The sequence below is a fragment of the Bos taurus genome, chromosome 25 (genome assembly GCF_002263795.3).
Source record: "Bos taurus isolate L1 Dominette 01449 registration number 42190680 breed Hereford chromosome 25, ARS-UCD2.0, whole genome shotgun sequence".
NCBI lineage: Eukaryota > Metazoa > Chordata > Mammalia > Artiodactyla > Bovidae > Bos > Bos taurus.
Window position 1 is genome coordinate 41,118,650 of NC_037352.1, and position 22,551 is coordinate 41,141,200.

The 22,551-nt window shown below is 57.5% G+C and overlaps 1 protein-coding gene across 7 annotated transcripts in view; it reads left to right on the forward strand.

Annotated features, from left to right (window-relative positions):
* MAD1L1 (mitotic arrest deficient 1 like 1) overlaps window positions 1–22,551 on the forward strand; it is a 237,983-nt gene that overhangs the window by 133,953 nt on the left and 81,479 nt on the right. For 6 of the 7 annotated variants that reach the window (NM_001102044.1, XM_024984866.2, XM_059881305.1 and 3 more), the window contains 2 exons: window positions 686–826; window positions 14,325–14,381. In NM_001102044.1, coding sequence (NP_001095514.1) covers window positions 686–826; window positions 14,325–14,381 — 198 coding nt within the window. Of the gene's footprint in view, window positions 1–685; window positions 827–11,462; window positions 12,050–14,324; window positions 14,382–22,551 lie in introns of those variants that run through there. The other variant, XM_059881308.1, reaches the window with a different exon arrangement.

Here is a 22,551-nt window from a genome sequence, read left to right on the forward strand (position 1 = left end):
TCCGTGGGGCGGAGACCTCCTTTCCTGGAGCCAGAGCAGCTCCACTCGTGGACGCGGGGTGCCCCGCGGTCTCCAGGACTCCCTGGGACCCCGGTCACCAGCGTCTCAGGAAGGCCCTCCTGTCCGGCTTGGGCGCAGTGCCCGTCTGCCCCAGGCCCTGGCCTCCTGGCTCGGGCTGTCGGCCTTCCTGTCACTGAGCGGTGACGTGACTCCTGTTGGCTTTTAGGGGTGGTCTCGGGGCCATGTGATCAGCGTGTCCCACGAGACCTGAGCTGCGTCTTTACCAGGCTCTGTCTTTTGTCCCAGACACAGGGAGGGCTGCCAGGCGTGGCTGGGGCACGTTGATACCTTGAACTGTGGCCTCTCGCGTCCCACAAGCTCCGGGGGAAGGGGCGCCCTCTACCCCTCTCCTGTGAGTCTCTGAGCGTTACAGACCCGACGGTGCCGCCCGAGGCTGGGTGGTCGGCGTGTGCCCCACCTGAGGATGGCAGGTGGACCCGCTGCCGCAGGCTGAGCTCCGCCGGGGTTCAGAGTGGCCAGGGCCCGGCCCGGCCTCGGTCCTCTGCCGGGCTCGGTTCAGCTCGCAGTCTTTGAGGAGCCTGGCAGCCTGCTCCCGGACTTGACCCTGTGACCCCTGCGCTGCTCTGTCTCGCCCCCGGCCTGACCTCCACCCTCTTGCCCACAGGAGCGCGACGGCATGCGGGCCATCCTGGGCTCGTACGACAGCGAGCTGACCCCGGCTGAGCACTCGCCCCAGCTGACCCGCCGCATGCGCGAGGCCGAGGACATGATGCAGAAGGTGCAGGCGCACAGCTCGGAGGTGGAGGTGAGTGCTGGGGGCGGAGGGCCGTGCCCCAGACGCTGACCAAGAGCCACGCACGGGGGGCCGCACCCGAGTCCCTGGCCGTGACCCTGAGACACTGACCAAGAGCCACAGTGGGGGGCCGCACCCACAACGCTGACCAAGAGCCACACACGGGGGGCTGCACCCGAGTCCCTGGCTGTGCCCCCACAATGCTGACCAAGAGCCACGCACGGGGGGGCCGCACCCGAGTCCCCGGCTCTCTGTACTCCGAGCCCCGCTGTGCCCCACGCACACTCGGTCAGGTCGCCGCGGAGCTGGCAGCGCTGCACCTCATGGCCGTCTGTCCGGCTCCCCGTGTCGGTGCTGGGGCTGTCCCTGCCCTCAGAGCACGTTGGCAGCGTGGTCACCGCCTCACCTTGTCCTCACAGCCCCAGGCCGGGGGACACCCCGCCACCTCTCAGCCCCTTCCCCCGTGAGCCCCGACTCCCCCGGGGCCCCTGAGGCTGCCGGCTTTGGGCAGAGAAGGCCCTGCCCCCGCCCTTCCTGTGGTCAGCAGGGCCACAGGCGGCCCCTCCACCTCCCCCTCCGGCTTGGCCCTCCGGGAGCTCAGGGGGTGGCGGGTGTCACAGCGCACCCGCGTCAGCACCTGATTCCCTGTCATTGTCACCGCGGGAGCCCATGCAGCCAGTCCAGGTGTGGGCTGGCGGCCCCGGGCAGACGAGGGGCAGGGGACTGCCTTCCCGGCCACGGCAGCACCCCACCCTGTCCACGTCAGGCTCCCAGCCCAGCCCTGTGCTCTCCGGATGCAGATGTGGACGGCCTCCTGCCCTCTGCCCAGGTCACGCTGACCCCAGGGCTGCGTGAGGACGGACGTCCCCACCTATGAGGCTTGGCGCTCCCGGGACCCGCCATGTGTTCTGGACACGGGCTCTGCCGGTCCCCACCAGTCCCCGGCCGCCCAGCAAGGCTGTCGGTGGGGGCGGGCTCACCTTCCGTGTGTCCTGCGCTGTAGACCCTGCAGGGCACAGAGCCCCGGAGTCCCCACAAGAGCGCCGCCTGGGCTTGAGCTGCTGTCCCTGGAGAGGATCAGGCTCAGAGGGGCTGCCGCGTGGCGTCCCGGGCAGGTGGAGGGAGGCTGCCTCCGTGGTGGGAGTCAGGACTGGGCCCGCCCTGCCGAGAGCCGTTTGCCCCCGGCGCCACCAGGGGGCAGCAGACGGAGCCGGCGCCCTGCTCCGGGTTGGCAGGACGGGGGCGGGACAGGGGCTGTGCCTAGGGGCCTGGGCAGGGCCTGGACGGCGGTGGGTGGGGGGGCGGGGGGGGTGGGGGGGCGGGGGGGGTGGGGGGGGCGGGGGGGGGCGGGGACCGGACGGGCTTCTGCTGAACCTGGGCGCTCCTCCTGCTCAGCTCTTCCTCCGTATCTCAGAGGCTTCTCCTCCCTGCCCTCCCCCCACTGCCCTGGCCGTCCGCTGATCTCTGCCGGCACCACCTCTATGGGCCCCGGAGCCCGCCTGGTAGGAGCCCCTGGGCGCCAGGCCCCCGGCAGGACAGGCCGGAGCCGTCCCCTGTGCGTCCGCACCCGTGGCCCCTCGGAAGGGGGCGGCCCCACGGTGTCTGACTGACCCCCGACCCCCCCCCCCCACCCCACCCCAGCCCAGCGGCCCCACACGGCCCGGGACTGCAGGCTGGGCTGGGATCCTCCTTGCCGCTGTCCTGTTCTTGTTTTAGTAACAGTAACATCTCATGTCTCTGAAGCTCGAAAGCTGGCCACACTTGGAGACTGTAGAAGCTGCTTCAAGCTGTTGCCAGACGTTTATTAGTTGGCATCACATGCAGACAGACGGTAGAGAGTGACTTAACTTTACAGAGCCTGTTGGTTAGTGGCTGTTCGCAGCCTCCGGGCAAGCCCTCCATCACTCAGCACTGAGCTGTGCGCACTGTTGGGGTGCTAGTGGGGAGGAGCCCCGTCCTGCCCGCTGTGGGCACTGTTGGGGAAGGAGCCCTGCCCTGCCTGCTGTGCACGCTGTTGGGGCTTCATGGGGAAGGAGCCCCGTCCTGCCCACTGTCTCAGGAACTGCAGGGAGCAGCGGTGCCTGCAGAGAGCACAGTCCCACAGCGCACCAGGCCTCATGGTGTGCACGGAGCGAGAGCTGGTTTGGGGCTGGGGGTGCCTGGGGTCTGGCAGGCCTGCTGGCAGGTGGGGCTCCCTTTCCCTGCCCTCCCCCCCTCGCTCTTCTCTTCCGGCGTCTCCCCTCTCCTCCTTTGCTTCTTTCTGTTCCGTCTTGGCTCCGTCTCCTTCTGCCTTCGCCCCTCCCTGTCCTCTCTCACCTTCCTCTGCCCTCTGCTTCTCCTTGGCCTTTCTCTGGCCCGCTGCTCACCCCCAAGCTCCTCTTTCTTCTCAGCAGGCTGTGTCCATGAAAGACCCACAGGAAGGCCTGTGGGCTGTGTGACCATGTGGTCTTGATGCTCAGCTCGGGGGCCCTCGGTAGATGGTGGGTGAGGCTCTGTGTTAATGAAACTTTATTGACAGAGCCAGGAGGGGGCTGGATTGGACGCTGGCTGCAGTTGTCGGCCATCTGTCTTAGTGCCTCTGTTCTGGGACCCCGAGGACCCTGCTGCCGACGTGAGAGCCGCCACGCCTGCTCCACGGGGCCCGGCCAGGCACCCACCCACAGGTGCGGGGGACAGGGCACTTCCCTGGCTTTTACTCACTGGGGAGGAGTGGGAAGCATGGATGTGAGCACAGGAAATTTGAAAACACATCCACTTCGTACAGAGCCATCCCACTTCACCCATTTAGCTTAATCAGCCAGTTCTAATGGGAAACGTGTTTTGATTCTGGCAAAAACATCTCAGTGCAACGCGCGGAAGTGTTGAGATTGGGAGGATCCCAGCAGCCCATGTCTGCTGCTGTCTTGCACGGCTTCTGTTTATTCTGTTTAATAAAGTGGCTGCAGAAGTTGGTGGCATATGTCGTGAGTCCTCTTCTGTCAACAGAGCTATAAACATGCAGCTCACGCCACCTTGATTTGAAATATTAGCCTGAGTTGTGTTTCCAATTTATTTAATTAAGCAGATTACGGTGCTGTGGGCTGCATGGAGGTCTGTGGAAAATCCCAGTTTCATAACGTAGCAGTTAAATCCTGGCTCCAGCTTAGGAAAAGGTGGACATGGCGCTGCTCCTCCCGTGACTCAGGCCAGGGCTTACCTCCGTGTTTCTGTTATCACCTCCCGGCCTGGAGGAACAGCAGCTTTTGAACCCTAGGTTGTACCAGGTCCAGGCTTTCTCTTACTTGTGAAAGTACATGTTTGGTGCTCCCCTTACACAAGGAGCTTGAGCTGACTCCTGTAAAAAGCGCAGCTGAAACAAACTGGACAATCTTGAGACAGAATTCCAGGATGAGCAAGAGCTAAAGAGAAGCGGCGGGGAGGGAGGAGGCGCTCGGGGAGGAGACCACGCGCGCCCAGGCCGCCTCCCTGGCCGCAGGGACCCGACGGCTGAGGCCAGGGTGGTGGGCGGTGGCCCCATGCTGCTTTTGGCTTCCTGAGGACCCCCGTGCTGTTTGCACCTGCCCCGCCCCCCACGGCAGCGCAGGACACATTCTTGCACACTCACGGCTGCTGCGTTTTGGCGACACGCCCCGTAACAGGCGCGAGGGGACCCTCACTGCTTGTGCTTTGCATCTCCCTGACGGCCAGTGACACAGAGCATCTTTTCTCTTGGCCATTTTTATTCTTCTTTGGAGGGACGTCTGTTCAGATCCTCTCACCATTTTTAAATTGGTATTTTTTTATATATATATATTCAACTTTGTGAGTTCCTTATGTATGTCGGATAGCAGCTCCTTACCTGGTACATCGTTTACACACCCTGTCTCCCATTCTGTAGGTCGCCCTTCCTTCTGTTCCCTTGCTGTGCAGAAGCTTCAGAGTCTGTCTTTTCTGTTTTCATCACACATATCCATGGACTGTTGGTTGAGTCTGCTTTGAATCTGTAGCTTGCTTTGGAAAGCACGCGCAGTTTGACAGTGTTCTTCCAATCCAGGAACACAGAATGTCTTTCCCTTTGTTTACATCGTATTCAGTTTCTATCGGAGTCTTATATTTTTGAGAATATAGTTCCTTTACCTCCTTGGTTAAATTTATTATTTTTATTAATTAGTTTTTGGCTTTGCTGGGTCTTGGCCGCTGCTCGGGCTTTTTCTCTGGTTGTGGTGCGTGGGCGTCGCATCGCCGTGGCTTCTCCTGTTGCAGAGCGCAGGCTCTCCAGGGTGAGAGGGCTTCAGGAGTCACGGTACGTGGGCCTCGTAACTGCAGTTCCTGGACTCTGGAGTACAGGCTTAGTAGCCGTGGTGCATGGGCGTACTGGATCTTCCCAGACCAGAGATCTGACTCCTGTCTCCTGCCTCCTGCATTGGCAAGTGGATTCTTTCCCGCTGAACCACCAGGGGAGTCTTGTTTTATGGTTGTTTGATGCTGTTGTTCTGACAGCTGCTCTGCTGCCTGTGCCAGGCTCTGCGCTTCCCCCAGTGAGGTGGTCCTTGTGGCCAGCAGGTCAGCTGTTCATCTATACGAAAGCCCTTCCCAGAGAGTTTGGGATGGACATGTACACACTGCTGTATTTAAAATGGACCTACCATAGAACACAGGCCGGGAGGAGCTACCCCACGTCCAAGGTCAGGAGCAGCGGCTGCGCTTTGCTGGAGCAGCCGTGAGGACATACCCCACGTCCAAGGTAAGAGAAACCCAAGTAAGAGGGTAGGCGCTGAGAGAGGCCTCAGAGTGCAGACAGTCTGAAACCACAATCACAGAAAACCAGCCAATCTGATCACACAGACCACAGCCTTGTCTAACTCAGTGAAACTAAGTCACACCATAGGGGCCACCCCAGACGGCGGGTCATGGTGGAGAGGTCTGACAGAATGTGGTCCACCGGAGAAGGGAATGGCAAACCACTTCAGTGTTCTTGCCTTGAGAACCCCATGAACAGTATGAAAAGGCAAAAAGATAGGACATTGAAACATGAACTCCCCAGGTCGGTAGGTGCCCAATATGCTACTGGAGATCAGTGGAGAAATAACTCCAGAAAGAAAGAAGGGATGGAGCCAAAGCAAAAACAACACCCATTTGTGGATGTGATTGGTGATAGAAGCGAGGTTCGATGCTGTAAAGAGCAATATTGCATAGGAACCTGGAATGTCAGGTCCATGAATCAAGGCAAATTGGAAGTGGTCAAACAGGAGATGGCAAGAGTAAACACGGACATTCTAGGAATCAGCGAACTAAGATGGACTGGAATGGGTGAATTTAACTCAGTTCAGTTCAGTCGCTCAGTCACGTCCGACTCTTTGCGACCCCATGAATTGTATCACGCCAGGCCTCCCTGTCCATCACCAACTCCCAGAGTTCACCCAAACTCATGTGCATCAAGTTGGTGATGCCATCCAGCCATCTCATCCTCTGTCGTCCCCTTCACCTCCTTCCCCCAGTCCCTCCCAGCATCAGGGTCTTTTCCAATGAGTCAACTCTTCACATCAGGTGGCCAAAGTACTGGAGTTTCAGCCTCAGCATCAGTCCTTCCAGTGAACACCCAGGACTCATCTCCTTTAGGATGGACTGGTTGGATCTCCTTGCAGTCCAAGGGACTCTGAAGAGTCTTCTCCAACACCACAGTTCAAAACCATCAATTCTTAGGTGCTAATCTTTCTTCACAATCCAGCTCTCACATCCATACATGACCACTGGAATTTAACTCAGATGACCATTATATCTACTACTGTGGGCAGGAATCCCTTAGAAGAAATGGAGTATCCATCATGGTCAACAAAAGAGTCTGAAATGTAGTACTTGGATGCAATCTCAAAAACGACAGAATGATCTCTCTTCGTTTCCAAGGCAAACCATTCAATATCATGGAAATCCAAGTCTATGCCCCGACCAATAATGCTGAAGAAGCTGAAGTTAATGGTTCTATGAAGACCTACGAGACCTTTTAGAACTAACACCCAAAAAAGATGTCCTTTTCATTATAGGGGACTGGAATGCAAAAGTAGGAAGTCAAGAAACACCTGGAGTAACAGGCAAATTTGGCCTTGGAATATGGAAGGAAGCAGGGAAAAGGCTAATAGAGTTGTGCCAAGAGAACGCACTGGTCATAGCAAACACCCTCCTCCTACAACAGAAGAGAAGACTCTACACATGGACATCACCATATGGTCAACACCGAAATCAGATTGATTATATTCTTTGCAGCCAAAGATGGAGAAGCTCTATACAGTTAGCAAAAACAAGACCAGGAGCTGACTGTGGCTCAGATCATGAACTCATTGGCAAAATCAGACTGAAATTGAAGAAAGTGGGGAAAACCACTAGACCATTCAGGTATGACCTAAATGAACTCCCTTATGACTATACAGTGGAAATGAGAAATCGATTTAAGGGACTAGTTCTGATAGACAGGGTGCCTGATGAACTATGGACGGAGGTTCGTGACATTGTACAGGAGATAGGAATCAAGACCATTCCCAAGAAAAAGAAATGCAAAAAAGCAAAATGGCTGTCTGAGGAGGCCTTACAAATAGCTGTGAGACGAAGGGAAGCAAAAAGCAAAAGGGAAAAGGAAAGATATTCCCATTTGAATGCAGAGTTCCAAAGAATAGCAAGAAGAGATAAGAAAGCCTTCCTCAGCAATCAATGCAAAGAAATAGAGGAAAACAACAGAATGGGAAAGACTAGAGATCTCTTCAAGAAACTTAGAGATACCAAGGGAACATTTCATGCAAAGATGGGCTCAATAAAGGACAGAAATGGTAGGGACCTAACAGAAGCAGAAGATATTAAGAAGAGGTGGCAAGAATACACAGAAGAACTGTACAAAAAAGATCTTCAAGACCCAGATAATCATGATGGTGTGATCACTCACCTAGAGCCAGACATCCTGGGAGGTGAAGTCAAGTGGGCCTTAGAAAGCACCACTACGAACAAAGCTAGTGGAGGTGATGGAATTCCAGTTGAGCTCTTTCAAATTCTGGAAGATGATGCTGTGAAAGTGCTGCACTCAATATGCCAGCAATTTTGGAAAACTCAGCAGTGGCCATGGGACTGGAAAAGGTCAGTTTTCATTCCAATCCCAAAGAAAGGCAATGCCAAAGAATGCTCAAAATACCACACAATTGCACTCGTCTCACACGAGAAGGAAATGGCAACCCACTCCAGTGTTCTTGCCTGGAGAATCCCAGGGACATAGGGCCTGGTAGGACGCTGTCTGTGGGGTCACACATAGTTGGACATGACTGAAGTGACTTAGCAGCAGCAGCACATGCTAGTAAAGTAATGCTTAAAATTCTTCAAGCCAGGCTTCAGCAATACGTGAACTGTGAACTTCCAGATGTTTAAGTTGGTTTTAGAAAAGGCAGAGGAACCAGAGATCAAATTGCCAACATCCTCTGGGTCATCGAAAAAGCAAGAGAGTTCCAGAAAAACATCTATTTCTGCTTTATTGACTATGCCAAAGCCTTTGACTGTGTGGATCACAATAAACTGTGGAAAATCGTGAAAGAGATGGGAATACCAGAACACCTGACCTGCCTCTTGAGAAACCTGTATGCAGGTCAGGAGGCAACAGTTAGAATTGGACATGGAGCAACAGACTGGTTCCAAATAGGAAAAGGAGTACATCAAGGCTGAATATCGTCACCCTGCTTATTTAACTTATATGCAGAGTACATCATGAAAAATGCTGGGCTGGAAGAAGCACAAGCTGGAATCAAGATTGCCGGGAGAAATATCAATAACCTCAGATATGCAGATGACACCACCCTTATGGCAGAAAGTGAAGAGGAACTCAAAAGCCTCTTGATGAAAGTGAAAGAGGAGAGTGAATAAGTTGGCTTAAAGCTCAACATTCAGAAAACGAAGATCATGGCATCTGGTCCCATCACTTCATGGCAAATAGATGGGGAAACAGTGTCAGACTTTATTTTGCTGGGCTCCAAAATCACTGCAGATGGTGACTGCAGCCATGAAATTAAAAGACACGTACTCCTTGGAAGGAAAGTTATGACCAACCTAGATAGCATATTGAAAAGCAGAGACACTACTTTGCCAACAAAGGTCCGTCTAGTCAAGGCTATGGTTTTTCCTGTGGTCATGTATGGATGTGAGAGCTGGACTGTGAAGAAAGCTGAGCGCCAAAGAATTGATGCTTTTGAACTGTGGTGTTGGAGAAGACTCTTGAGAGTCCCTTGGACTGCAAGGAGATCCAACCAGTCCTGAGTTTTCATTGGAAGGACTGATGTTGAAGCTGAAACTCCAGTCCTTTGGCCACCCGATGCGAAGAGCTGACTCATTTGAAAAGACCCTGATGCTGGGATAGATTGAGAGCAGGAGGAGAAGGGGACAACAGAGGATGAGATGGTTCCGTGGCATCACCGACTCGATGGACGTGGGTTTGGGTGGACTCCGGGAGTTGGTGATGGACAGGGAGGCCTGGCGTGCTGAGGTTCATGGGGTCGCAGAGAGTCGGACCCGACTGAGCGACTGAACTGAACTGATGCTGTTGTAAATGGAACTGTTTAGTTTCTTTGTCAGATGGTTCATTGTCGGCCTATAGGAACAGCTTTTGGAGTCCGGGCTGCGCTGGTCTTTGTTGCTGTGTGGGACTTCCTCTTGTGGTGGTGGGGAGGGGCTCCCCTTGGTTGCTATGTGGGCTTTTCGTGGTGGCTTCTCGTCTCATGGCCTGGGCTCTAGGGCACGAGGCCTTCAGTGGTTGTGGCGGCACCAGCTTAGCTGCCCGGAGGCACATGGAATCTTTCCGGACCAGGCATCAAACCCATGTTCTCTGCATTGGCAGGCAGATTCTTTACTGCTTGACAACCAGGGAAGCCTACAACTGATTTTTGTATGTTGATTTCTATGTATTTCCTGAATTTGTTCATTAGTTCTAACGGTTTTCTAGTGAAGTTTTAGGATTTTCTGTATGTATGACCGTATCATCTGCAAGGAGACAATTTACTGCTTCCTTTCCCATTAGGTGCCTTTTATTTCTATCTCTCGTCTGATTGCTCTGGCTCAGGCTTCCAGTGAGAGTGGGTGTCCTTGCCTTGTTCCTCATCTCAGAAGAAAAGCCTTCAGCTTTTCACTGTTGAATGTATTAGCTGTGGGCTTTATTATGCTGAAAAACGTTCCTTCGGTACCTAATTAATTTTGTTGTGAAAAGATATTCAGATCAGATCAGATCAGTCACTCAGTCGTGTCCGACTCTGCGACCCCACGAACCGCAGCAAGCCAGGCCTCCCTGTCCATCACCAACTCCCGGAGTTCACTGAGACTCACGTTCATCGAGTCGGTGATGCCATCCAGCCATCTCAGCCTCTGTCGTCCCCTTCTCCTCTGGCCCCAATCCCTCCCAGCATCAGAGTCTTTTCCAATGAGTCAACTCTTCGCATGAGGTGGCCAAAGGACTGGAGTTTCAGCTTTAGCATCATTCCTTCCAAAGAAATCCCAGGGCTGATTTCCTTCAGAATGGACTGATTGGATCGCCTTGCAGTCCAAGGGACTCTCAAGAGCCTTCTCCAACACCACAGTTCAAAAGCATCAATTCTTCGGCGCTCAGCCTTCTTCACAGTCCAACTCTCACATCCATACATGACCACAGGAAAAACCATAGCCTTGACTAGACGAACCTTTGTTGGCAAAGTAATGTCTCTGCTTTTGAATATGCTATCTAGGTTGGTCATAACTTGCCTTCCAAGGAGTAAGTGTCTTTTAATTTCATGGCTGCAGTCACCATCTGCAGTGATTTTGGAGCCCAGCAAAATAAAGTCTGACACTGTTTCCACTGTTTCCCCACCTATTTCCCATGAAGTGATGGGACCGGATGCCATGATCTTCGTTTTCTGAATGCTGAGCTTTAAGCCAACTTGTTCACTCTCCACTTTCACTTTCATCAAGAGGCTTTTGAGTTCCTCTTCACTTTCTGCCATAAGGGTGGTGTCATCTGCATATCTGAGGTTATTGATATTTCTCCCGGCAATCTTGATTCCAGCTTGTGCTTCTTCCAGTCCAGCGTTTCTCATGATGTACTCTGCGTATAAGTTAAATAAGCAGGGTGACAATATACAGCCTTGATGTACTCCTTTTCCTATTTGGAACCAGTCTGTTGTTCCATGTCCAGTTCTAACTGTTGCTTCCTGACCTGCATACAGAGATTTCTCAAGAAAATTTCTCAGGAAAAGATGTTAAATTTTATCAAATGTTTTCCGTGCCTCTCTTGAGATGCTCATGCCATTCTCCTCCTTCACTCTGCTGCTGTGTTGCTTTGCCGTGACTGGTCTGTGGATGTCGAGCCACCCTTGCATCCCATGGATGAATCCCACTTGATCTCGGTGTACCATCTCTGTGACGTGCTGCTGGATTCAGTTTGCCAGTGTTTTGCTGAGGATTTGCGAATCTGTTCATCAGGGCTGTTGGCAGTTGTTTCACTTTGGTTTTGTTTTTTTGGCACCTTGTCTGGCTTTCATATCGGCGATGCTGGCCTTGTAAAATGAATTTGAATGTGTTCCCTTCTCTTTGATTTTTTGGAAGAGTTCAAGGAGGATTGGTATTAATACTTTTTTAAATGTTTGGTAAAATTCACCAGTGAAACCATGTAATCCTGGGCCTTTCTTTGTAGGGAGGGTTTTGTTTTTTTTTTCCATTAATTCTTGTTACTCATTACTGGTTTGCTCAGATCTTTTTTTTTTAAGGTTTTTCCTGATTGTATGTTTCTAGGAGTTTGTTTCGTTGTCCAGTTTTCTGGTGTAGAATGTTGATCACAGCAGTTCTTGAGTCTTTGTGTTTCTGTGGCATCCTTTGTGATGTCTTTGCTTTCATCTCTGATTTTATTTACCTGAGCTTCATCTTTTTCCTTAGTTCAGCTAGAAGTTTGTCAGTTTTGTTTATCTGTGAAAAAGACAGCTCCTGGTTTTGTTGACCTTTTCCATCTGGCCCCGGGTGGTTGTCTGAACCCGCGTTCTCTGAAGGGATAACGGCTGAGCTACTCCTTCTCCTCACGACGCCCTCCGCCAGGACCGTCTTCCAGGTCAAGAGGCCTTGGGGTTGGTCTCTGGTCTGGCCTCCCGCCCGGCAGTGATGTCTCAGAGGCAGAGGGCTGGTGAGGAGAGAGCTCTGGAGGACGGGGGCTGAAGCCTGGCATTTGCCCAAGTTCCAGGGCGCTGGAGCTGTGGTCCCAGGCCCACTGCCCGCAGGGTAAGCACCCCGGCTGTCAGCGGGGGTGGGCTGAGTCGGGACGGGGCCGGGCCCACCATGGACGCGCCCACTGTGGTCCTGAGCGCGTGGCGGGGTCCCGCGCGCTCCAGGCCTGGGACACACTCGGCTCATCAGGGGCTCCCGAGGGGTGAAGGGCTCCGTCCTGCGGCTGCCCTGGAGCAACTGCTGCCCGCCCACTTACAGGCCGACGTGTCTGCGGCCTCAGGAAGCGCGGCGCTCCCCTGCCTGCAGCCTGGCGTCCGCCACGGCAGGGGCCCCACCTGCCCCGTGTTTGCTCCCTGGTGAAGGTGCGTCCGGGGTGCTGCCTGGATGTGCCCTTCAACTAGCATCTGTCTTTGCGCTTCATCACCATCCTGTGTGTGCAGCCAGCCGGAAGGCAGGGGCGTGAAGCGTCAGTCTCCTCCTGTCCCTGTGACCTTGGGCGTCACCTGTCCCGCCTGCACTGGGCGGCGTCCGCTGCTGGTTCCGGGGCAGTTGTCACTCGGAGATAAAAACAGCCCCTCGCAGTCTGGGTGCAGCCCTCACCCGCGGCGGGCGGTGCTCAGGCCTGACGGCTCTGTGGTCACCGGGCGCCTCCCAGTGACAGCCCCTGAGCGGGCCGGCTCCTCCGTCCACACGCCTGCCCCGCCAGCTCCGCTCCACACAGAGCAGCCGGAGGGAGCGTGTCCCCTGAGGACTCAGGGCGGCTGTGCCTTTTAGGAAGCGCCCTGGCCTGGGCCGCGCAAGCTGCCGTGGAGTCGCCGGCCGGAGTCTCCCGGGCGGCCTGCTGTCTTCCCGTGTCCTCGCCGCGCTGCGCCCCGTGTAAGGCTCGCCCTGCAGGGGCCCCCCGGGTGCAGACCGCGCTGCGCCCCGTGTAAGGCTCGCCCTGCAGGGGCCCCCCGGGTGCAGACCGCGCTGCGCCCCGTGTAAGGCTCGCCCTGCAGGGTCCCCCGGGTGCAGAGCACGCCAGCTGACTGCCAGCCTTGCTGCCTGCCCCAGGCGAGGAGCCGGCCCGGGGCAGTGAGGGCTCCTCCGGCCTCTGTGCCCGCGTCCAGACCCGGGCGTCCGGGCTGCATGTGGCCTGCGGCCGCCCTCATCCTACACCCCCGGGTCTCCCGAGTGGCCAAGACGGGGGTCGTGTGGCCCTGCCCCTCCCCGCTGTGGCCTCTGCACAGCGCCCCCTGCTGCATGTCCAGCCCCCGGGGCCCTGCCCGGGCCGAGGGCGTGTGAGGACGGGAGCCGGTGCAGTGGGGGCCCGTCTCCTGCGTTTCCATCCCTCAGACCCGAGTTCTGGGGGGCCTGCCCACTGATGCCAGGAAACTGCTGTTTGCGGGGTTTCGCTGCGGAGGGAAGGGTCGACCTGGCGCCTGTGGCTTCATTCTGCCCCCGGCCCCAGCAGCCTTCCCGGAGCCCGGGGGCCACGGTGCCCTGGTCCTGCCTCCTCGGCTCCTCTGGAGGCCGTCCTGACGTCTCCCCGGGCCCCTGGGCTGCTCTGAGGAAGGGCTGCAGCCAGTGCTGGTGAGGGGCTTCCCCGCTGCCACCTGCCCCCTGCCTAGCCTCTGTCCCGCCAGGCTTTGTCAGAGGCCTTCCCTCCTCCAGCCAAGGGCCCGCAGCACTCTTAGGGTCTCCGGTGCGGCCGGACGCCGTGCTGTGCGTCCACTTGGCCCTCCCCAGGGCCCGTGACGGGCTGTCTGATCGCCTGCAGCGATGGTGCGCGTCCTGCTTAGAATCCTCCGCTTGTAGCGGAACCGCCTCCCTTTCTCCCTAATTTGTCCTCCAGAGTGCTGGTGCCTGTATATTTTAAAGCTACTTTCTCGTTGAAGTATGACGCACGCACACACACAAATGCACACGTCGGCACTGTCAGCTTGATGAGTATCCCCAGGCGGAGCCCCCAGAGGCCCCCGTTACCCGGTGCTCCAGGCCCCCGGAAGGTGGAGGGGCCCCTGCCAGCCCTTGGCAGCCGCACGCTGTGCCCCGTCCCACCCCGTCCTGCCACCTCAGCGAGTGCTGTGCTGGCTGGTGTCTGCCTCCTTGTGCGTGGCCGGTCCCCTGGCCTCTTACCCGGGCACTGAAGCTCCACCCTGAATGCCCTCTCCTTCAGGCAGCTGCTCAGGGGTGGCCTTGGCAAGCTGCTATGTTACCACTGCCCCTGCTTCCACACGGGGGACTCGGGGCTCCCCAGAAAGTGGCGGGTGAGCAGAGACGGCAGGTGTGGCCCCTTGCGCCCCGGGAGGAGCAAGCCCACTGACCTTCCTTCTGTCTTGTCTTGAAGGCTCAGCTGTCACAGGCGCTGGAGGAGCTGGGAGGCCAGAAGCAAAGAGCCGACATGGTGAGTCCCGACACCACGCCTGGTGGAGGCATTTGTGGCCAAGGGGAGCCCAGGGCCCTGGACCGACTTCATCAGAGACGCGGCTACCAGTGGGGAGGGGGGCCTCATGGTTGAGTCCAGACTGCCCGCCTGCTCCAGGCTGGGGTCCAGAGTGCCCCCTACCCAAGGCCACGCCGCCCGGCAGCACGGACCCCACCCTGACCCTGTGGGGCGCCCCTCGCCCCTCCAGCCTCGCGCGTGCCCTTGTTTCTCTGTTGCCCCGGCTGCGGGCTGACTTCTGACATCAGACCACGTCCGCCCTGTGTCCTCGCGGCTGGGAGCCCTCGCCTGGGCGCGTGCAGACGCGGCCACGTGACCCCGCTGGCCCTCGGCACCCACAGGAGACAGGGTGGCCGCGAGTGTCCTCATCCAGTGTGAACTGTGAGCCGCTCCGGCGCCTGGTCTGGCGGCTTGGAGGACGACACCCCTGGGCACAGGCAGGCCGTGCCGGGGAATTGGCATGTGTTGTCCGGTTGCCCTGCCCAAGACCCTCTCCTGCTGCCGGGCCGCCGGGAGGCTGCTGTGGGCGGGGCGCCGGGAGCCGCTGTGGGTGGGGCACCATGAGCTCCGGAGGGCGCTGGGGCTCCTGCCTGCAGTCGGGGTCCTGTCTCGGTGTTGGCGCCGCCAGTGAGGCAGGCACAGGTGGGAGTGAGGCATCCTTGAACGTGCCTTGTGCCCGGCTGGCGGCCCCCCAGCTGACGCCACCACTGCTGACCTTTCCTGTTGGGGGGCTCCACCCGTGGGGGCCGAGGGGGTGGGGGGCCCAGCCGAGGAGTCAGGGGTGGGGAGGCAAGCGGGATCAGGGAGCTGGGTTCAGAGGACGACGTGGTGTCCGAGATGCAGCAGGCATGGGGTCCAGAGCCCCGAGTCCTGGCCGGGAAGCACCCCTCTGGGTGGGCATCGGTGCCCAGGGGCAGAGCCCAAGGCCGACCCCGCCTGGCTGCTCCAGCACAGATGCCTGTCGGAGATCGGGGTCGGCCCTACCTGAGGTGGAGAGGCTATGCCTAGTAAGGACCCCAGTCACGTGTGTGATGGACGCCGTGGGACAGGCCAGGGTGCCTGGGGCCTAGGGGAGCATTTCCTGAGGAGGCAAAGGACACGTCCGGACCCGTGGAAGCCCCCGATTGTGACCACAGCCTCCGGGAGCTGGGAGGGTGGGCTCTGGTGACGGGGCCAGGGCTCTCTGGGGCCTCCCCACCTTCCTGTTCTTGTCCACCGACCTTGACTTTGGGGCTGCCAGGCCGGGGTGGGGCGTCCTTGAAGACCGATGGCCCCTCCTACAAGGCCCTGGGGATGGGACGTTGTGTGTCTCCTGCACGGCTTCCTTGCTGGGGTTGAGCTGGAGAGTGCCCAGGGGCACAGTTGCCCTGAGAAACCGAGATGAGGCCGTGAGGGCCACATGCCCACGGCGCCAGGCTGGGAAGCCTGCACGTCGCCCTTCCCCATCCCCGAGCTGCCCTTCCCCAGCCCTGGGGCTTTTTTGGACGAGCTGGGTGCCCTGTCAGGAGGGGGACAGGCCTGCTGCGCTTGCCCGCTGGGGCAGCTGCCCCTCCTCACGGGGCTGCAGGGCTGTGTGCTTCCTCCTCCTTTCAGCTCATGCGGTTTCTGCTCCTCGTGTGAAGTCTCCAGGGCCTTTGAAGTCCCTCCTCCAGACCAGTTACACTGGAGCTTGCTGGGGCGGGCAGCCAGGCAGAGGTGTTAATGCACGTCTCCCGGGGCAAGTCTGGTGTCAGCTACAGTGGAGAGCCTCCTCTGGGCCTGGTGCCCCAAACTCAGTGCCAGGCCTCCCCTGGCCACCGGGGGACCTTTGGGGACCGCTCTCCAGGAAGCATGCTTCCCTTGTGGCTCAGTCGGTAAAGCATCTGCCTACAATACAGGAGACCCGGGTTCGATCCCTGGGTCAGAAAGTTCCCATGGAGAAGGAAATGGCAACTCACTCCAGTATTCTTGCCTGGAAAATCCCATGGATGGAGGAGCCCGGTAGGCTACAGTCCATGGGGTCGCAAAGAGTCGGACACGACTGAGCAGCTTCACTTCACTTCAAGGAATCAGCTTGTCGCAGCGGTGCTGACCCTTCAGAGGGTCTGAGCCCAGAGGTGCGGTGCTGGTGGCCCCTGCGTGCACGCCCGGGCACTGCGGGCTCCTCACACTGGGCCTTTCAGGCTTGGTGTTGGCTCTGGGCTGTTGCTGTCTCCTCAGAGAGGCTTTTAATCTGTGCCTTTGACTGTCCCATCTTTAGCTTATTTTGTGTTGTTTATTTCACTTCTCTCTTCTCTCTCCTTGTTAAAGGGAAAATGAGAAATGGCAGTGCCCAGGGACCTGAGGGCAGGAGCGCGCGAGCCTCTGTTCTTGCTCCCGACTGGGTCCAGAGGGCCCTGCAGCCCCCGAGGCACAGGCTGGTGCAGGGCAGGGACCCGAGGCCTGTCGCCCGTGGGCCAGGAAATGCTTGTGTTTGGTTACAGGGGGCTCTCTGCTCTGATGTAAACTCCCGAGGGGTGGAGGAGCGAGACTGGGGCTGGGGCGGTGACGGAGAACATCCTGAGGCTGGGAGGCCGCAGGCAGCCCGCCCTCCCACGCCAGTGCCAAAGGCCTTGGTCCTGCCCCTGCGTTGCTGCCGTAAGAGGGCGCGCTCCTCTGGGTCTGGGCAGCGAGCAGCCTGTGTCCAGGGGCCCCGATTGCACCCAGGGCCTCCGTCTAGGACGGTTCCTGCTCCTGCTCTCCCAGCCCCAGCTCCCTGACCTGCTGTTCTCCGGACCAAAGTCAGCTCACCAGGCAAAAGAGACGTTTAAAAAAAAAACAATTAAGCATCTTTAGGTAATTGCAGGTGACGGCACAAAGACAGCTTGACTTTTTGTTAATAACTAGCAAATTCATGCCAATTAGTGTGTGTGAGTACTATTCGTGTTTTTTTCTTTAAATGCAATTAATACCCCAAGGAAAGACGACCCCACTGTAGTCATGTCTTTGACACGCCTCGCCCTGATTAGGTCGGGCGGGCTGGGGCTGGAGGGGAGGCTTCGCTTCTGACTGTCACAGTACTGTCACTTGGCGACCTTGGGGACTGGGCTGGACACCTGTGCTCGGGTCTGCGGCCCGCCTCCCAGGGCTTCTCCTGGAAGCGCTGCGTCCAGATGAGGGGTGAGCACGGGCGGCCTGGTGACCCCCTCCGCCTCCTGCCGCCTTCCTCCTCCACTCCGTCTCCCAAGTGGGCGCAGTGGTCCAGGCTGCGAGTGTCCAGGCTTCGCGTGCCGCCCAGCGACACGTGCTTTACAGCCACCTCCGTTGCCCGTGGACAGCGCAGCCGGGCAGGTTCCAGGGGCTCGCAGGCCTCCGGGGCTTCCCCTGCACGGGAGCACCAGGGGCGCTCGCTCTGAGTCCTGGGGCTCGAGCACAGATCACACGGATGGTGGGAGGTGTTCGTAGCCCTGCCGGGCGGTGCCCACCCCCACGGACCTTGCTGACACTGCGTCATTGTCAACCGCAAAACTCAGGCCAGTGAATCACTGGGAGGCGGGTGAGCCTCCATTGTTCACCACTCGCACCATCGCCCGCCTGCGCCCCCCACCCGAACATCCGGCCTTATCACAGTCCTCCAGCGGAGCCAGCTGCCTCTCCGTAAATTGTTAAAAGCACCTCCTGGTTCTGACTGGTGGTGAGTCATTTCACGTTCTGGATCTGTCCTGCTGTGCCTGAAAAACGTCTGTCCTAGGCGGGCGTGTCGGTCGGGCCCGCTGGTGGAGGTGACCACAGAGACCGTGAGGAGCGGGCCTCCCCAGCCCTGGGCCCCTGCCCCGAGCCTCAGCGCCTGCTGAGAAACGCTGCTTTCTCAGGAGCCTGGCCCGGAGGCGTGAGTCCACGTGTGCGGGCCCACGCCGCTTAGGCTCACGTAGGTCGAGCCAGACAGTGATTGAACCTGTAGCCTTGCGAGGCCCCTGCGTCTCTGAGAGCCAGGCTGTGACGACAGGGCGGAGGGCTGGGGTCCCACTGGCCGGGCCTGGCGGAGCGCCCTCCATCTCTGCATGAGCGCAGCTGGAGCTGCTCTCATGGGGCCTGCGTGGCTCCCACAGCGGACACAGCGCGACCTTGGGTCATTTTCTTTCTCTGCACTTTCTTAGCTGCCCTCCCATCCTCTGCCCCAGGTGAGGCCTGGCGCTTGCTTGCCAGGTTTCGGGTGGGCCTCCCGTTGGACTCCAGCTGGCAGACAGGTTCCCCTGGGAGGTGGTGGCTCCCTGCGGGTCGGTGCTGTGAGAGCTCTCTCTTAGCAAATGTACTCAAGAAATGGCCTTCCAGGGTGAAACGCAGCCTGGACATGTTCTCCAGTGGGGCTTCTTTTGATCCGAGGCAGTGGTGTGTCCAGCTCAAGTCAGCAGCTGGCTGAGCTGTTGGTGACAGCCTGTCGCCTTTTGCACCTGGCATGGCCCCCAGGCTGAGACGGAATCGACAAGTGGGTCATTCCAGACCCTCCCAGGACCCAGCACCACCCCCCCACCCTAGACCTTCCTGGGTGCTCGATGGGTCCAGGCTGAGCAGGTCCTTTGACCGGGGTCCCCTCTGATCTCAACGTCCTGTCGTCTCCAGGAGGCCTGGGGCCCTGCCCAGTAGGGCTCTTGGGGGAAGGCAGCGGCCTGGACCTCTGCGATGAGGGCCCTTGGCGGGCAGCTCTGGAAGTCTGGCCCTCGGCCCCATCGTGACCGTCTGTGGGGCTGGTCAGAGGCTGGGCTCCTTTGCTGAGACGTGTGTGACCCCTCACGCTGGTGCTCACCAGCAGCCACAGTAGTTAGACTTGCTGTTGGGGGATGGGGAGCATGTCCTCGCCCCCACGCTGGTTGTTGCTTTGTGGGGTCGGGTACCACCCCTGGGCCCCAGTGGTGCACCCTCTCGAATTAAACTGAAGTTCACAGGCTCTGTCTAAAGGCCGTACCATACTAGTGAGCTCGCCTTGAGGACCCTTAGCATCCAGTCTCCTTGAGGAGAGGGAGGGGCTGTGTCACCAGTGGGTCCAGGGCGGGGCAGCGCTCTGCTGGGGTGGTGATGCCTGCGGGCTGCCTGAGACGCCAGCCTGGCTGCAGGGAGCAGGCCTGGTCTCTCTCGTCCTTCCTTGTGTTCGGTCCTCGGCCCCGGGGGCCGGTCGGTTTGCTGGGTCCTCAGGGCCCCTCCTCCCTGCCCCCGCGCACCCCGTGGCCTCTGGCCTCCCGGCCTCCCCACGCTCCTGGCTCTGATCCTCCTCCAGCTTGTGCTGCGTCCTGGGTGCTCCCCGGCCATGAGCTGGGCCGGCCTCGGGTCCCACCGCTCTGGGATCCTGCGCGTTGCTGCCCACTGGTCAGTGTTTGTTCCTGGGGAGGCTTAGTCTCACCCAGGCCCTCCATCTGTGACAGAAGCACCCTCTCCAGCTCTGGTGGGAGGAGGCGTGGAAGGCAGGGCCGCCCCCAGGTTCTGGGCCTCGGGGCGACGCCGGGCCAGGTAGAGAGGCACGGGGGTGTGTGCACTCGGTGGCCCGCTCCCTGTCCCGGGGTGGAGCGCGGGGCGAGGCGGGGGCAGGTCTCCAGGGACCGGCTTGGAGCTGGAGTTGCAGGCAGTCCCTGCCAGACAGCCTGGCCGCCTGGGGTCCTGTCTGTCCCCAGGTCCTTCCAGAAAGCTCTGTCCTGGCCCTGTTCTCCCCGACCCCCCTGGAGCACCAGGCGCCTCTTCGAGAAGAGGGCAGTGTGTTGTTGCTCCAGAGCCGCCCCCAGCAGAGACTCCGCTGTCAGCGCCTGCGACCAGGCCTGGGGGCCCCTCACCCGTTGCCTGTGTCCGAGTCCCGTGTTCTGTGCCTTGGCCCCCACCCCCCGCCCCCTGGGTCTGCTGTGTGCTGCTCCTCCTCTGTCGGGACCTCTCACCTTCCCTGGAGCCTCCTGTGACCCGACCCTGCTGCCAAAGAGGCGGAGCTGGCTGGAGGGGCCGTTAGCCAGGCGTCCTGAGCAGCACGAAGGCCTTCACCTGGGCCAGTCCCGGGGTCTTCCCCAGGGACGCAGCTGAGCAGGAGGGTGACTCTGGCCCTGGCCGTTTCACCAAACCCCCAGGCGAGGCTGGCTTGTGAGGCCCAGTGCCCTCTGGTAGCACGGGCTTCCCTGGTGGTCCCCTGGTTGAGACTCACCTGGCAGTGCAGGAGACACGGGTTCCATCCTGGTGTGGGGAGACCTCACAGGCCGTGCAGCCGCGGCTGCTGAGCGTTGCTCCCTGGAGCCCGTACCCCGCGACGAGAGAAGCCTCCAAGTGAGAAGCCTGTGCGCCGCAATTGGAGGAAGCCCACACGCAGCAAAGAAGACCCAGCCCAGCCAAAAATCAAAAATAAAATTTTTTAAAACTTAAAAAAACCCAAATAGAACTAGGACAAATCGCTTTCCTCGGATCACACTGTGATGAAATTTGAATTTAAAAGCACAACCGAAAAAAGAAATAGCACCTAATTCTTGAAAGAAAAAATGTAATAGAACAAGAGACTTGGTCTTCATTCTTGGGTCATAAAATTGAGAAAACAGTCTTCATGGGAACTCTTCCCTTCAGAGCCTGTGGGAAACAGCCAGACCATCGCTGAGAAGAAAAGTCACAGGTTTAAATATGTTATTGAACAAGAAAGAGTGAATATGTATGGATTAAACACCCAGTCCAAGAACTTGGAAAAGGAAGACAGAATTAACCTTAGCAAAGGAGAAGTACAAATTTGTAAAGATCAAAGTGGAAGTTAATGAGAAAGTGAAAAATGGTAGAAATAACAAATAAATCCAAATGCCTGTGCTTTGAAAACAAACCAGTAAAACATTAATTATTCACAATCCTAGTGAAAAATTAATAGAAACCATCACCACCCGAACTAAGAAATAAGAGTAGTTAGCTTGGAGTTACTGCCTGGGTGGGGCGGGTGAGGAGAGCATGTCCTGGGCGCCAAAGGCCCCGGTCTGACCTGGACAAGGCTCCCCATGTGCAGCCACACAGAGCCCTGGAGCGGGACACACAGGGTGAGCACTGCCCTGCACGCGCGCCTCCCCGCAGCGCTGAGGAGGACAGCCAGAAGCACCGTCAGAGAGAACCCTGGAGAGAGAATCACGAGGCCTAGGAGTCCGTTAAAAGCTAGGAATTATGTCACAACTCTGTTTAAAGTGAAAACCTGAAAGAGATGAATCATTTTCTACTAAAATATAACCCACAAATACTGACTCCAGAAGAGAGAAATTTCAAACAGACCAGTTACTCAGTTCAGTTCAGTTGCTCAGTCGTGTCTGATTCTTTGCGACCCCATGAATCGCAGCACGCCAGGCTTCCTGTCCATCACCAACTCCCAGAGTTCACTCAGACTCACGTCCATTGAGTCAGTGATGCCATCCAGCCATCTCATCCTCTGTCGTCCCCTTCTCCTCCTGCCCCCAATCCCTCCCAGCATCAGAGTCTTTTCCAATGAGTCACCTCTTCACATGAAGTGGCCAAAGGACTGGAGTTTCAGCTTTAGCATCATTCCTTCCAAAGAAATCCCAGGGCTGATCTCCTTCAGAATGGACTGGTTGGACCTCCTTGCAATCCAAGGGACTCTCAAGAGTCTTCTCCAACACCACAGTTCAAAAGCATCAATTCTTCGGCGCTCAGCCTTCTTCACAGTCCAACTCTCACATCCATACATGACCACAGGAAAAACCATAGCCTTGACTAGACGGACCTTTGTTGGCAAAGTAATGTCTCTGCTTTTGAATATGCTATCTAGGTTGGTCATAACTTTTCTTCCAAGGAGTAAGCGTCTTTTAATTTCATGGCTGCAGTCACCATCTGCAGAAGAAATGGAGTAGCCATCATGGTCAACAAAGGAGTCCAAAATGCAGTACTTGGATGCAATCTCAAAAATAACAGAATGATCTCTGTTCATTTCCAAGGTAAACCATTCAATATCACAGTAATCCAAGTCTATGCCCCCACCAGTAACGCTGAAGAAGCTGAAGTTGAACGGTTCTATGAAGACCTACAAGACCTTTTAGAACTAACACCCAAAAAAGATGTCCTTTTCATTATAGGGGACTAGAATGCAAAAGTAGGAAGTCAAGAAACACCTGGAGTAACAGGCAAATTTGGCCTTGGAGTACGGAATGAAGCAGGGCAAAAGCTAATA